At 38.0% G+C, this 15,477-nt stretch overlaps 1 protein-coding gene across 5 annotated transcripts in view; it reads left to right on the forward strand.

Annotated features, from left to right (window-relative positions):
- CHD9 (chromodomain helicase DNA binding protein 9) overlaps positions 1–15,477 on the forward strand; it is a gene marked incomplete at its 5' end in the record, with an annotated part of 72,752 nt that overhangs the window by 45,295 nt on the left and 11,980 nt on the right. For 3 of the 5 annotated variants that reach the window (XM_084270189.1, XM_084270192.1, XM_084270193.1), the window contains 18 exons: positions 274–417; positions 919–1,174; positions 1,932–2,142; positions 4,120–4,315; positions 5,081–5,248; positions 5,826–6,005; positions 7,450–7,560; positions 8,211–8,407; positions 9,187–9,386; positions 9,873–10,032; positions 10,975–11,064; positions 12,055–12,158; positions 12,284–12,401; positions 13,032–13,089; positions 13,405–13,447; positions 13,601–13,820; positions 14,002–14,204; positions 14,433–15,338. In XM_084270189.1, coding sequence (XP_084126315.1) covers positions 274–417; positions 919–1,174; positions 1,932–2,142; positions 4,120–4,315; positions 5,081–5,248; positions 5,826–6,005; positions 7,450–7,560; positions 8,211–8,407; positions 9,187–9,386; positions 9,873–10,032; positions 10,975–11,064; positions 12,055–12,158; positions 12,284–12,401; positions 13,032–13,089; positions 13,405–13,447; positions 13,601–13,820; positions 14,002–14,204; positions 14,433–15,338 — 3,565 coding nt within the window. The remainder of the gene's footprint in view (positions 1–273; positions 418–918; positions 1,175–1,931; positions 2,143–4,119; positions 4,316–5,080; positions 5,249–5,825; positions 6,006–7,449; positions 7,561–8,210; positions 8,408–9,186; positions 9,387–9,872; positions 10,033–10,974; positions 11,065–12,054; positions 12,159–12,283; positions 12,402–13,031; positions 13,090–13,404; positions 13,448–13,600; positions 13,821–14,001; positions 14,205–14,432; positions 15,339–15,477) is intronic. The other 2 variants (XM_084270190.1, XM_084270191.1) reach the window with 1 other exon arrangement.

Here is a 15,477-nt window from a genome sequence, read left to right on the forward strand (position 1 = left end):
TTTTCCACACGATAGAGAGAGCATTATGCGTGTGTGACTGTTCCAGGCAAATTTTGTAGTGCTTGTTCGTTTCTTCATTACAGGTACAGGAAGCCAGAATTTTAAGAAAAGCTCATAGAAAATACTTGTTGTTCTATAAATCTGTTTATCTGTGTTACCTGTGTACCTGGTGACACACAGAACTGCTGTTTTCAGGTTATGACCCTCAGACTTCACACAGATTTTTGCAGATGTGTGCACGTGAGGTCACCTGAGTTTCTTTTCCTTTTGTAGGAGCATAAAGTGCTGTTAACAGGTACCCCACTGCAGAACACTGTGGAAGAACTATTCAGCCTCCTTCATTTTCTTGAACCGTTGCGTTTTCCTGCTGAATCTACGTTCATGCAAGAATTTGGAGACCTTAAAACGGAGGAACAGGTATTGCATGTTTAATAAGTTTGTTTTGAGATGCAGTGTGTAAGAGTGACTTCCTTTAAATGAAGAACTTGTTGGTTTTGATGGTAACTGTAACTGCTGCCCACTGTCTCCTTTGCTCCCTGTGCATCACCTATGAGTTCTTTCATCATGCTGTTCCTCTAAACTCTACAGGCAGTAGAAAAAAGCTAGGTAAAAAAAAAATTACATTTCTTAGACTGGTTGTTTAAATTTGGGGAGTAAATAGTGAGGATAATAAAAACTGAGGTGTTTTGGTTTTCTAGGTGTAGTCTTTGCAGACAAATGCTAAAAGAAAGAGATTAATATTTGGTTTCGGGGTACTCAGAAAAATCTTTAGTAGTAAGGTGTTAAGACTAAGGCTGTATCCAACCTGGCAGAGACTTCGTATTACTGGGGGGGAGGCAGTGATACGGAGTCCCAAAATTTTAATTAAACTACACTGTTACTTTTTCATGTTCCAATAAACTGATTTATTTCATTAAGGTTCAGAAACTACAAGCTATCCTGAAACCCATGATGCTCAGGCGATTAAAGGAAGATGTAGAAAAAAAGCTGGCTCCTAAGGAGGAAACTATAATTGAAGTAGAACTAACTAATATTCAGAAGAAATACTACAGAGCAATTTTGGAGAAGAATTTTGCTTTCTTATCCAAAGGAGCAGGGCAAGCAAATGTTCCCAATCTGGTTAACACTATGATGGAACTCAGAAAGTGTTGCAATCACCCTTACCTCATCAAAGGTAAGCACATGATAATGACTGGTTTATTTCTTTTCGAACTACATTTATGCTTTTATTTAAAATATGTAAGAACTTTTTGGTAATTTTTATGTTTTTAGCAGACTTCCCAAGAATTGGTTAGGTGGAAGCATTTTTTTTATAGATTAAGGCAAGGTTGTAAGGCAGTTGCTCATTTGAGACCTGAAACACAAAGTTGTTGTTTTCTAGAGCTAGCTTTTAAGAAGTTTCTTGTAAGTGATGTGGTCTGTGTCTTCATTGCTTTTCTCACTTTGTTATAACTAATGCGAGTGTTTTTCTGCTTGCAAGAAAATACGCTGTGAACTCTTCCAAGTTTTTGCTGTGACTTCAATCTTAGTGGAACTCCAGAAGGTGGTCTTCAAAATGCTGTTATTCAGACTTGTGTCTGATTTTAAATATCCTAGACACAAAGCAACTTCTGTTTTTTCAGTTGTTTTTTACAGAACACCTGAGAACAAGCTGTATTTTTGGTTTTTTGCAGTTTGAAGTGGGGGGATGTATCTGATTCTGGGTGTTATATCTGGTGGTCTGCTTCAAAAATTAAGAGTTGTTTTCAAAGATCATAGAAATACATGTTCTTGCTAGATTTTAGATCCATCCAGAACTTTGTTCTGTCTCCAGTGGTGGCTAATTGGGGACATCTAAAGTACAAGCACTGATTTTGGTAACTTAGTCTTGCATGTATGTGGAGTTACTGGTGTAGGTACACCTGTAGATACAGAAATAATTTCTTCGGTAGGTGCTGAAGAGAAAATCCTTGGAGAGTTTAAAGAAACATATAGCCCAAGTGCTCCTGACTTCCATCTGCAAGCAATGATCCAGTCTGCTGGTAAATTGGTTCTTATTGATAAACTCCTTCCAAAAATGAAAGCAGGAGGCCACAAGGTCCTTATCTTCTCTCAAATGGTGCGCTGCCTTGATATTTTGGAGGATTACCTTATACATAAAAGGTAAGATAGTGCAAGTTCTGTCTCCTGTAGTTCTTTGTTCTCAGTGGGCATATCTCTGAATGTTAGTGCAGGATTGATGATTACACCATACCAAAGAGAGGATGTTTCTTGTTTTTGCTAATTACTGTGTAACTTCCTGTTTTCTGACACAGCTTAGCCTTTATTCACCAATAAATAAAAACTTCAGAGAACAACTGAAGGGAGGTTGTTGAGTAAATTTTTTGTGTGTCTGTATTGTTTATACCCTGTGTGTCAGAAATCATGAAAATTCAAGCTCAGTGTTGCCTATGCAAACCTGAGAAGCATAGAATGCATCCTTGATTTACATTGTGCTTAAACTTGAACCAGGTGGGGTAATGCAGCTTCCTACTCCCAACAGAATATAAGTATGAAATGGTGAACAACTGAAGATTGAGTTTTTATTAATGTAAGAATAAAAATGTGCTTCCTATCTCCTAAATGATTACTGCTTTGAGTTTTGCAGCAGAGCTGAACCACCAGCCATAAAGCAGCTCCTTAGATCGGCTTTTGCTGTCACTTATAATAGCACCCTTTGATTATACTGTTGACGCCACAGAAATTAAGAGCCTGTTTAAGCACTTGACTAAATACTATGCATAAGCCTTAGCACATAAAATCTAACCTTAAACTTGGCTACAATCAGTTGCTATACCAACCTGAAAAACTATAGAAAGGCATAGTTCTGGTTGCCTTAATAGTCCATTTGTTGGAATGTACATAGCGCTTGGAAGCATTTTTCAGTGAACTACACAGTAATACAGAGTTAATATGTAAAAAAATTAAAATTAGTGAAATGTCAAGCCTTCTTGCAGTGGGTACTAGAATATTTATTGGACATTGTTACTAGATTATATTAGTATCTGTCTTTGTGATAATTTTGTAGAGCTTCTATGGCTTTTGTTTTATAAAGCTGTCTATTTAAGCTGACAGGTCAGGAGCTTGCATGTTTTATTTTAATGGACTAATTTTAACTTCACAGTAGTATTTAGGAGTATTTTCCATACCAGATTATTTTTCTGTCATGATGTAACATCTAAACTGGTGTATCATATCTACAGGTAGAATCTGCTGAAATCCATAGGAGCAGAAGAAACTTGCTCTATGCTACCGTTGGGTTAGAGATGTTAGAGTGCACGCATGATTAGACTTTGGTACTTAACAGAATTCATGACTGTAGGAGATGGCTGTCTGCCAAAATGCCTGTGGTCCTGTGGATTATCTGCTGTGCCATTTTATAGCTGATTAGAAGAAAAATGGTTGTGAAGCTTTTAGACTAGTAGATATGCATTCAGCATCTTGCTCCATTTACAACGTTCAGAAGTATTTGCTCCTTTTTTAAGCATTTCACTTGATTTCAGAAGTGTCATAGGAGTCTTTGTAATTATCAAAGGTAACAGAAATGACAGTTCTACTTCAGGCTTTTAAAGCTTCCGATTTTAGGAAGCCCTGGATTCATTGATGCCTTGATAAAGACTGTTAGAGGTGCTGTCATCACTTTTGTTCCATTTCTCTTAATCTTGACAGAATCGATATGCAGTTTGTGCAATGACAGCTCACCAAGTACAGCTTTCTGCTGATTGCTTGGTTGCCCCTAACATGTTCAGACAATGTGGTATATAATCCAAAAGTACACTGTCCTGCTCCTGTGGCCTTTGGCAGGGATCCAAAAATAATAGCATGTGAAAAACTTGCAGGTGGCCACATGGTGCTTCAGGTTATGCTGTGTTTCAGTGCTGTGGTAATACACGTTTCCTGGTATGTGTAATCACATACTTAGTGCTGTGTGTTAGTGTTACAGACCCGCGAATTAGTCCTGATTCCTGGTTTTGTTACCCACTGATAAACAAAGTTATTTTATGTCACTTTTACATGCTGGAAAAAAATAAATATGCAAGCAGGAGATCTGTCCTGATCCCCCTGTACATGATTTCTTTGTATTTCTGTGGTGATTTCCAGATACTTGTATGAACGAATTGATGGGCGAGTACGAGGGAATCTCAGACAAGCTGCCATTGACAGGTTCAGCAAACCAGATTCCGATCGCTTTGTCTTCCTCCTGTGCACCAGAGCTGGTGGTTTGGGCATTAATTTGACTGCAGCAGATACATGTATAATATTTGATTCTGACTGGAATCCTCAAAACGATCTGCAGGTAACTTCCTTTGAGCGTAACAGTGAGGCTCAAGTCATCAAACCTGGTAGATACAGGTTTGAACACTCTGAATACTGTGTCTGTTTTGAACGTGTATCAATTTAAAAAAAACCTGAACATTTTAAAGGATGTGTTTAGTGGTTTTGAGTACTTCATGCTTGGATAGGAGAGGTCCTCGAGATTTGGCAAGATTATAACTTTATTTCTAACTGATTAATCTTCCAATGAGCAACACAGGTAAACTAGACGAGTCAGTAAAATGCTCAAGATTTTGATGATGGTATTAAAGCAGGGGTTAGATTTTTGCATATGCTGACTGATAAGTATATGGAAATAGAGCTGTTCAGCTAAAACGTAATATATAGAAGGGGATTCATTTTTGGAATTGAGACAGAGAATTCATCAAATATAGGGATTGGATGCCAAAACGGAATCTTTTCTCCAGTCACAACTCAGCATTTGTATCAGGAGATGGGATGACATGGGAGCTAGCACGCCTTTTTGTGTAACGTTACTGCAAGAGAAATACCATCCAGTAGCACACAGCACAGATCACTTGTTTAACTTACTACACTTTTTTTAGAAAACTGTTCACCATGTGGAAAATGTCTGATAGCTTTTATTTAAGTAAAGGTGAAATGACTTCATTTTGAGTTCATGTTGTTGGTTTTCAGATTGTGCTACAGCAGAAACAATTTGTTAAGAGTTATCTCTTACTTCTAGATAAGTTGAGGTTCTTATTGCTGTTGTCACTTCCTTCAAAAGGCTCAAGCCCGTTGTCACAGGATTGGTCAGAACAAGGCAGTGAAGGTCTACAGACTGATAACGCGTAACTCCTATGAGAGAGAGATGTTTGACAGAGCGAGTCTGAAACTGGGACTGGATAAGGCTGTCTTACAGAGTATGAGTGGAAGAGAAAACAGTGTTGGTGGTGTACGTAGACTTACTGAAATAATTTCCTTTTGCTTTTGGAAATGTAGGATTTCATGTGGGATCTATGTGGGAAATGTGGGTAGTTACAGAAGCTACCATTTTTCTGTTGTATTCTTTTGAATTTTTCTGGTGTGGACTAACGATGTAATTGACATTTAAAGTGTAGTCACTCTGATTAAATCTTTCACTATTTCTTGCCTCTCAAGGCAGGTAATGTCAAAGCTAACAGGAGGAGAAAAGTTTCCTTAGTTTCCTTATATCCTCTCATGTTTATATAATGTGTTACTTTAATAATACTAGATATAAAACTTACCTGCTAACAGGGATGTTTAAGTTCTTCATGGTGTTGAGAATAGCCAAAACACAAAAGATACTTACTTATATAAATGTTTACTGTAACCACATAACAAATAATTTCAAATGTCAACTAGGTTTTCTCTTAGTTTTTAATAGTCTAGATTTTAAGTTCATAAACTATAAGGCACAGTTACATTGCAGAAACATTGGAAAGGGAAGGAGAAATAGAAAAGGCTTTGAGGGATCTTTCTTCTAGACTAACACCTATTTTATTCACCAGATCCAACAACTCTCTAAAAAAGAAATAGAGGATTTGCTTCGAAGAGGTGCATATGGTGCCATTATGGATGAAGAAGATGAAGGCTCGAAGTTCTGTGAGGAAGATATTGACCAAATTTTGCAGCGTCGTACTAAAACTATCACAATTGAATCAGAAGGAAGGGGCTCCACATTTGCCAAGGTGCAGAATCAGCAAGTTGTTCTTTGGCAGTATAGAGCTATGAATGTAATGGAATGTTGTAAAGTTTATGCTGTTTTTTCTTTTAAAGTTATATTTACTTTTATCTAATATATATGGATGTTAGGTATATTGTTGGGGGTTCTTACATGTATGTGTTTATATAAACGAGCACATATAACAAAAGCAGCATGGCATGCAAAGAGCATGCTTGAGTAAAGATGAGGAATAGGCGGGTTCTGCTCTTGGAAAGGCTGGCACTTGTGTGAGCTACAGCAGGCTGCAGTAACCAAGAGTGCTGACACTGAGTTGTTTATCAATCCATTTGTATTCAGATACAATAAGAACAGGGGAAGATGGAGAACTTAAGATATCATTTGAACCCTGAGTTTTTTGGGAAAAGTTGGAAAAGTAAAATAAGAGAGCCTATAAAACAGCAGGGGGTGGAGAAGAAATATATGTTCATGAGGGAGTGGGGGGCTGAGAATGTGAAGCCTTAAGAGTAATAGTGTAGAATAAAACTGGACTGACAACGATCAAATTTTGTTGAGTAAGAGAAAAACAGTAATATCAATAATGCTCAAAAAATGTTGCTGGAAATTTGGATGAACAGAAAAATAAGTAAATTTGAATTTGTTAATTTCCATAGCAGGTACAAATATGAATCTGAACAAATACAAATTCAGGTAAATAAAAACATAATATATAAAAAAAAAATCAGGCAGCATGATAGCTTGGAACGTGGGCACTTCACAAATGCAGTTGTGAAAGTTCCCCGAAAAGGCAAAGCAAAAGGAAAACTTAAGAATATAAGAGTGTATTTATTATTTATAAGTACACGTTTATTTAGGCTCCTGTATCTTGCTGATTGTGGTTTAATTTAGAAATAGAGTCTTAATGAAGATATAGGAAACCAATTAGGGAACATCGTCATCACATTCTATCAGAAGAGTTAGACATCTTTATGTGTATTTACTCTTTTCCCAAAAGCAGTGTATCAGGGTTTTCTAAATGCCTTCTGAAATTAAGCTTATTCCATGCTCTCAAGCTTTGATTGTTGGTAGTTTAAACACTCCTTTGAAATTTCCCTCAAGCGAGTACTTTTGTGTGAGATGAAATCCCCAAATGCTGATAAGCCTCTTCAAAAGATTCTATTTCCTTTCAAGTAATTTAGATTCAGACTTGGAAGCACAAGAATCTTGCAGCTTAATGTTCTGCTCTCCTGATGGTGCATAAAAGTTCATCTGATTTTTCTGATATATTATGGATCTGATTTTAAAAAAATTAAGGGGGAGGAGAACTTTTGAGTTGCTTTTTCTAAAGTCTTAACAGCTGCTTGTGAGATTTTGATGAAATGAAGTTACGCAGTTTTCACAGGCCTGAGGCATTCAAACTTCACAAACTTTCAATGTATGATGTTGGTAAGATTCAGTTTTATTTTTTCCAGGCTAGTTTTGTTGCATCTGGGAACAGGACTGATATTTCACTAGATGATCCCAACTTCTGGCAGAAATGGGCCAAAAAAGCAGAAATAGATATAGATGCTATCAGTGGTAGAGTAAGTACTTCTCTTTTTTTAATGCACTTTTTTCAAGTATGTGCTTGCTGTTGAGTTCTGAAGTAGTGAGTGTAGGATTTCTGCTGCTTTTTTGATTACAGTTTCAACAAATCAGACTTTTTGTGCTGCATAGTTTGCGCGTGGGTTATCAGGCTGCGTTAGTGTTTTCTAGCTCCCTGCTGTCCCCAGAAAGGTTTGAGGGCCTTAGATTTTTGTCAAAGGCCTGGAAATGGTTGGAAGTATGTAATTGTGCTGGTTGCCCTGTTTCTGTCTTGGTAAATCCTGTGCTGGCATCTGCAAGCTAGCTGACGAAGAATTATGTCAGTTTTACAATATTGGAAGTCACATCCTGTACGTGAAGACATTGCCAGGCGGTCAGTTCTGCAGATGTTTCATTGCCCCTTTTTACTCCCAGAGACTGCAGTGTAGTCTGTGCAAGCATTCAGTGTTGTTTATAACTGATGTGCTGGCATCATGGTGTGAAACCCAGTTTTTGTTGCCTGAAATACCACAGAGTGTTTTACTTGCTTTACGGGTGTTTATGTCTATGAACAGAATGACAGAGTTGTGGTGGTTTCTGAGCTGAAGCCACCTACTTAAGAAAAACCTGCCAGTCATTTCTCTGATTAAGTTTGTTTGAAACTTTGCAGAACAGCCTGGTTATTGATACCCCAAGAATTAGGAAGCAAACACGGCCCTTTAGTGCTACAAAAGATGAGCTGGCCGAGCTGTCTGAAGTGGAGAGCGAGGGTGATGATAAGCCAAAACTCCGCAGGCCTTGTGACCGCTCCAATGGATATGGAAGAACAGAGTGCTTTCGGGTGGAAAAAAACTTACTGGTCTATGGGTATTGTATACATTCTTATTCATTCTAGGAAATGTTTAAAAAACAGTATATTTCCATTCTGTTTCCATTGTGTTTATGGAAGAAATTTTAGTTGTATTGGCATTAAGCTGGCATATATATATGTAGAATTTATTAGAGTGGGAATTTATCGTGAACCTTGTATAACTGACAGTTTGCAACTGAAGAAACGTTAAAGAGGAGAGGTGAAAGCTTTCTTCAAAGGAGACTGACGTTTAACATAGGCATTACAATAGTTTCTTTAAAAATTATTACAGTAAATGCATCAGGAAGGCTTGTGGTGGTGTAAATAAATAAATAATCTGGAATAAAGGCTTGGTATGTTACTTGATGTTCATAACTGCAGATCAACTTGTGCTTCCGTGAGGTGCAAATAGGAACTGAAAATCTAACCAGTTATTTTAAGCATACTTAAATCAGATATGCTGATTTGGAAATGAAATCTTAGGTCTTCTCTCACCCACCTTATAAGACAAATGACTGTTTGCATATTGGTATGAGTTGCTGTCAGTTTTCTGTCTTAGCCTAAAATGATCATCTATATTGTTTTTTAAAGATGCAAGTTTTTTTGAAAACTCGTCTGTAAGCAAATGGAGTTTTGTTGCAAATTTTACTTTCATAATTCTACTCAGTAATTTAAGATGAAGAAAAAGGGTAGAAAGCCTGAATTTTTGCAGCAAAGTTCCCTTTTGTAACAGAAATCTGCAGGCTACCCGAGAATTTCACTTCCAAGTGCTGACTTCTGTTTTATTTTGGACTAGGTGGGGTCGGTGGAGAGAAATTTTGTCACATGGGCGCTTCAAGAGACAGCTGAATGAACAGGATGTGGAGATAATTTGTCGGGCTCTCTTGGCCTATTGTCTTGTTCACTACAGAGGGGATGAGAAAATAAAAAGTTTTATATGGGATCTCATTACCCCAACAGAGGATGGGCAAACACGGGAGTTACAGAATCATCTTGGTAAGGAATTATGTGTTTCTGCAGTTAAGTAACTTCATGTGCACGTGTCTTTGGTGCTGGGATAAACACAGCTAAAAATGCTCTCTGATTGCATCACTCTTGAAATAAGTGGAATATTTTCCAGATACACAATTCAGCTGATGGGAGAAGTGTGATTTCTGCTTTGCTTTGTATTTGGTGGCTTACCCAAATGGATTGGTATACTCTGTGCAAGCTTTCTTTTCATTTCAGTCCTTAAGAGCCCATTCTGTTTCATAGTAGGTGACAACACATTCTTTTCTTTCCCCTCTTCTCAGCTGGTGAAGTGTACTCCAGAGATGCTGAGAGACAAAAGAGGAAAAAACCCATTATATCCAGGGGCTGTGATGCTAGTGTTTTTTCTGCACTGCAGGTCACAGTACTCCTCTGGTATATAGGAGCTATAAGTGTCTTGGGGGATCTGTACTTACCTGTTGCTGCTACTGTATTACATTTTAAATTGTACAGGCTTGTCAGCCCCTGTGCCTAGAGGAAGAAAAGGAAAAAAAGTGAAGACTCAGGCAAGCACTTTTGATATACACAAAGCAGAATGGCTTCGAAAATACAATCCAGAACATCTGTTGCAAGATGAAGGCTACAAAAAGCACATAAAACACCATTGCAACAAGTAAGCCACAGCTAAATCTGAATCTCTCTGAATTTTTGTGCAGATTCCTTTTTCTTGTAATTCCTCATTGTTTTAAAAGACTTTAAAATACTTGCATCACTATGAAGAAACAAGTTTAAATGCTGTTAGCTTGATTAGAATAAAGAGGTTGCAGTATGTTAGCAGGTGAAGTGAGTTATTTCACATCGAAAATAATTCTGTTTGTTATTTTTAAGGGAACCGTACGTTTTATGTCTGTATAGAAACAGAGAGATCTTGCTGGCATGTTTGGGGAGTGTAGGAGCAGCCAACATATTAGAGAGTCTGGGAGTGCTTAGCAAAGAAGCTGGAAGCACTAAATAGTTGCCCCTCAATCTCCTGCTATGTACCTGGCATGCTTTCTAGGCCTCTGAGTTTCAGAGCTTAATTGTTTGCTACAGGCTCATTGAAAACCATGAGTGAGGTTGGTTTGGATAAACCATTTTTCTGTAGCAAAACTTGGCATCCTGTGCTTGAAAACTGTAGTCTAGAGTTGGGATAAAGCATAAAGAAGCCGCTGAGGTCATGCAACAAGTTCTAAGTGAGAAGGAATGAAAAAGTGATGTGAAAGATGTTCATTGTCAGCCCTCTCAGATCTTTCTGAGGTAATCTTCCAGGTAGGAAAAGGGAAATGGCAGTTTGTTCTCATCAGTGTTTTATGAAACAAGTGAGGAGTTGGTCTGCTGGCCCTGGTCTTTGTCTAAGATTTGAAAGAATTTTTGTAACGAAACAATTTGTGAAAGTGGTTGTGATAAAAAGTGTTAGGTGACTTGAATTAGAGGTTATCTCCTCTTACAACTGAAGGAAGTATGTTTTCGGAAAATTACTTAAAAGCTTTTTGATATTATAGGGGGGAAAAAAAAATCCACAGAAATATTGAAAGCTTTCAGAGTACTAATATTTGCATTTCTTTGGTTTGCTTAGGGTCTTGCTTCGAGTAAGAATGCTGTATTACTTAAAACAAGAAGTCATTGGTAGTGAATTCCAAAAGGTCTTTGATGGAATTGATGCGAGGTAAGCTATAGAGGGGGGGTTTTGCTTATTTTAAATGGAAACTATCAAATGAAAATACAGAGATCTTCCTAATCCTAAATAAGTAACCAAATATTTATATCCTTAGGCTGTGAGAAAAATGTTTTAGTTTACTTTTAGTTTACTAAAAACTTCAGATCATTCCTGTTTATGAGCCTATCTGTAAAATAAATAGCCTGAAAAAAAGTGAATGAAAGAAAGAAATATACATTTTATATTCTAACTGGTGGTTTTTTCCTGCCTCTCTACACAAACTTCTGGTTATGTGTTACACATTGTATTAATTAATATTTTTTTTTCAAAATTAAATATTTCCCTTTGGAAATGAATGGAACTCACTGCTGTGGGATAAGAGTTAGTTCGATTCTGAAACCTGTTACAGGCATTCATGGAGGAACAGTCCATTCCATGTTACTGAACACAAAAGCAGAAAACCTTGTTTTGCTGAGATTTGTAAGCACAAACTACTGGGATTTGGCAGTGTTTACTGAGAAGGGAAGAATTTTCTGTATGCTGCTTTTGTTTCCATATTCTTTCTCTGTTGCTGTTTTCCGTCAAATACAAAAGACCAAGCTGTCTGAGTGTCTTGTAGTGCTCTTCTGAGGGTGTTTGTTACTGAACACAGAGATCAAAACAGAGTTATAGAGTTTTATCTAGGTTATCAAAATTATTATCAACACGGTAAAGTGTGGCTTGGGTAACTCTTAGTAGCATAACCATCCACTTGTTAACTGCTACTTGCTCTTAAATACAAAGTGCATCAAAAAATTAAATTTTTAAATCCTAGGAAACTTTCCAACCTTAAAAAGTAACCTCTGAATGGATTTGTTGGACCTAGAATGTTGTATATGTGTGTTTGAAGAGAGAAGTTTAAAAATCCTACCTAGACTACAAGTGCACAAAGAGAAAATAAAAATGCATTTCTTGCTCGGAATATTGTTGATGTTGGTGTGCTTTGGTGATTCTCCTTAGTGAAATCGATGTTTGGGTCCCTGAGCCAGATCACTCTGAAGTCCCTGCTGAGTGGTGGGATGCAGATGCAGATAAATCCCTTCTAATTGGAGTTTTTAAACATGGTGAGTAATATGGATGACTATGTATGTGCTTCCCCACCCCTCAGCGTAAGCACCCTACCTACACTCAGGTCTTTTTATAGCTTACTCTGAAAGCAGAATTTGTGCCACTTTTTTTTCCTTCATAGGTTATGAAAAATACAACACTATCAGAGCAGACCCAGCGCTGTGCTTCTTGGAAAGGGTTGGCAAACCAGATGAAAAAGCAGTTGCAGCTGAACAGAGAGCAAATGATTACATTGATGGGTAGGAGCACGTAAAAATGGTCATGAATTTTGGGTGTGCATGAAGTAAAAAAGACTGAAATCATATATTCTACTTCATTGTTGTCTTAATTGGTTTTATACTAGTTCAGTACCCTTGTTGTGAGGAATGAATACTACTTGGATTTTACTCCCCAAGAGTGGAAAGCAGAGTTGGGAACAGTGTCACAAAACAACTGAAGTTTGGGATTTCATAGTTACAGGAAAAGTGCAGGAACTTGTTAGAAGGACTGTACTGTGTGTTGCTGTATCAGGAGTACTGCTTAGACATTGAAGTGTAAATCCTTCATAGGCTGGATGCTCTGGACCTATTTAGCTTGATTTCAGGTCACTCAGCTTGGTGTATTAGTCTTGTGTAGCTAACCAGTGACCCCACTAGATCAGGTTGAGTATCGCTGCTGAGAGGGAGAGCCGCCTTTATTCATGGCCTCATCAGAGGGGTTGGTAGCTGTGCTGATAGAGAACAACTTTGAATGAGACAGGAATTGGAGGCCAAAGCAGCTGTGAAATATTTTCCACGTTTCAAACTTCACATTAATTTTACTTACTTGAAAAGAGTGTAAGGACTTGTAGAATATTAAAATAGGTTTTTTCTGTGTTGAAATTTTAACAGGGATGTAGAAGATCCAGAATACAAACCAGCACCGGCAATGTTTAAGGATGATATAGAGGTATAGTAGGCATCTATTAATAGCTCCTTTTATCACACCTATAATATAAAACTTGCACCTTTTCATTGAGCAAATGATAAAATTTTCTGTATTTCTCTAAGTTGATAGAAGTTACCTTTGCATCTCTGCAGTTGGGGGTGGGTGCAGTGGGAACAAATTGTTGTACAGTTGTGTTGTATGCCTCTTCAGTCACCAAAATGTACATCGCGCTTGTTCTTTGTCATATACATAAATTCTCTGCAATATGTAAGTTCAACTTAAAATCTCTGAAGGGGACTGTGTTTTTAATTTTGCTTTGCTTTTTGTTTACCACAGGATGACGTTTCTTCCCCAGGTGATTTAGTAATAGCGGATGGAGGTAAATACATAAAGTTTCAAATCTGAGCCCTATTTTGAATTGTTTGGTTCCCCTAACTCTTAGCTAGAGTGTATTTAGATTGTCTAGTGTAAACCCACAGGCACCAGCAATTACTCCATTCTTTCTTTTCCCAATGACTTTGTGTTAATACAGATGGACAAATGATGGAAGGAGACAAAATCTATTGGCCCACTCAGTCTGCCTTAACAACGCGTCTTCGCCGCCTAATAACAGCTTACCAACGGACAAGTAAAAACAGGCAGGCCCAGCAGATCCAGCCAGCGTTCCCAATACAAACCAGTATGATGCAGCCTCCCTATGAAGAAGCTGCTCTAAATCCAAAGATGGCTGCTAAGATTGAAAGGCAGCAGAGGTATGTGCAGAATGCAAATATACGCTTGCAGTGCCTGCTTAGATAAAAAACCAAAGGTACTTTACACTGAAGAAACTTAGGTCAAAACCAAAGGTATTTTTATATTGAAATGATAATTGCTTGCTACATGAAATAGTGAAGGAAATGACAGAATTTTCTTTTTTTTTCCTTGTTGATCAAGATGGACAAGAAGAGAAGAAGCAGACTTCTACAGAGTCGTGTCTACATTTGGAGTAGTGTTTGACCCTGAAAGGGGACGATTTGATTGGACCAAATTTAGAGCCATGGCTAGGCTGCATAAGAAAACTGATGAGAGCTTAGAGAAGTACTTGTATGCATTTATGTCAATGTGCAGGAGAGTCTGTCGTCTCCCCTCCAAAGAAGGTGGGTGTATATATTTTTTACTTCTATCTTTAATTTCTGTTGCCAGCACTTAGCTTTGAAAATATTCAACATAAAAATGGGGGAGAAGGAAAAGGGGAAAGTGTAAAATTGGAGGCTTGTCATGGGGAGGCACTTTATTAACTGATGAAATACTTGTAGTATTGATTTGAAGTGACAGCTGGTGTAGTTTTTTTACCAGATTCTCATGTTTGTTTTGTTTTAATCCAGAACTCGTAGACCCAAACATTTTCATCCAGCCCATTACAGAGGAGCGTGCTTCTCGGACTTTGTATCGCATTGAACTCCTAAGGAAGGTGCGAGAACAGGCTCTTAGACACCCACAGTTGTTTGAGCGACTAAAATTATGCCAGCCAAACCCAGACCTGCCTGTCTGGTGGGAGTGTGGGACTCATGACAGGGATTTACTTATTGGAGCTGCTAAACATGGAGTTAGCAGGACAGATTACCATATTCTCCGTGACCCCGAACTCTCATTTATGTCTGCCCAGAGGAACTATAATCAAAATAAAGTGGCACTCTCAAGGACTTCTACTCCACTCTTGCATCAGTACCAGATGGCATTATCTGCTTCTCCTCTCACACCTCAGTCAAGAATGTCAGATGCTAAAGTGAATGCTTTTGAGGACCCAAAATCTAAAAATGAAAATCTGAAAGAGGACCTTCAGTCTTCTGAAGAGGAATCTATGTCTACGGAGGAGACACAGACAATAATGAAATCAGAACCTTTGAGTCCAAAAAATGGCACAGCAGTACAAAACACAGACCACAAACCTAGCATGAAGGCTGAAACGGACAGGCGCATGGTGGCAGCAAGGACAGAGCCTCTAACTCCAAACCCAGCTTCCAAAAAACAGAGAGTCAGCAAAAGGGGATCTGACTCTAGCTCTGACTCGGACTCTGACTCAGATAGATCATCCTGTTCTTCCAGGTCATCATCTTCATCCTCTTCATCTTCCTCGTCTTGTTCACATTCTCGATCAGGCTCTAGCTCTTCGTCATCTTCATCTTGTTCTTCAGCATCTTCATCCTCATCCTCTTCATCCTCATCTTCATCATCGTCATCATCATCGTCTGAAGAGAGTGATAGTGATGAAGAGGAGGCACAAAAACGTGGTATGTGTGATGTCTTACTTCTGCAGTATAACTTTTAAACTGAACGAGATTATTCATAGTGGAAAAATGTCTAAAAAAGGGTATTCAATCCCACAAAAGGAGACTTTGAGTTAGAACAGCATTTTCTTGCTTCATATGA

This window comes from Gallinula chloropus, assembly GCF_964237585.1.
Source record: "Gallinula chloropus genome assembly, chromosome: 13".
NCBI classification, from domain to species: domain Eukaryota; kingdom Metazoa; phylum Chordata; class Aves; order Gruiformes; family Rallidae; genus Gallinula; species Gallinula chloropus.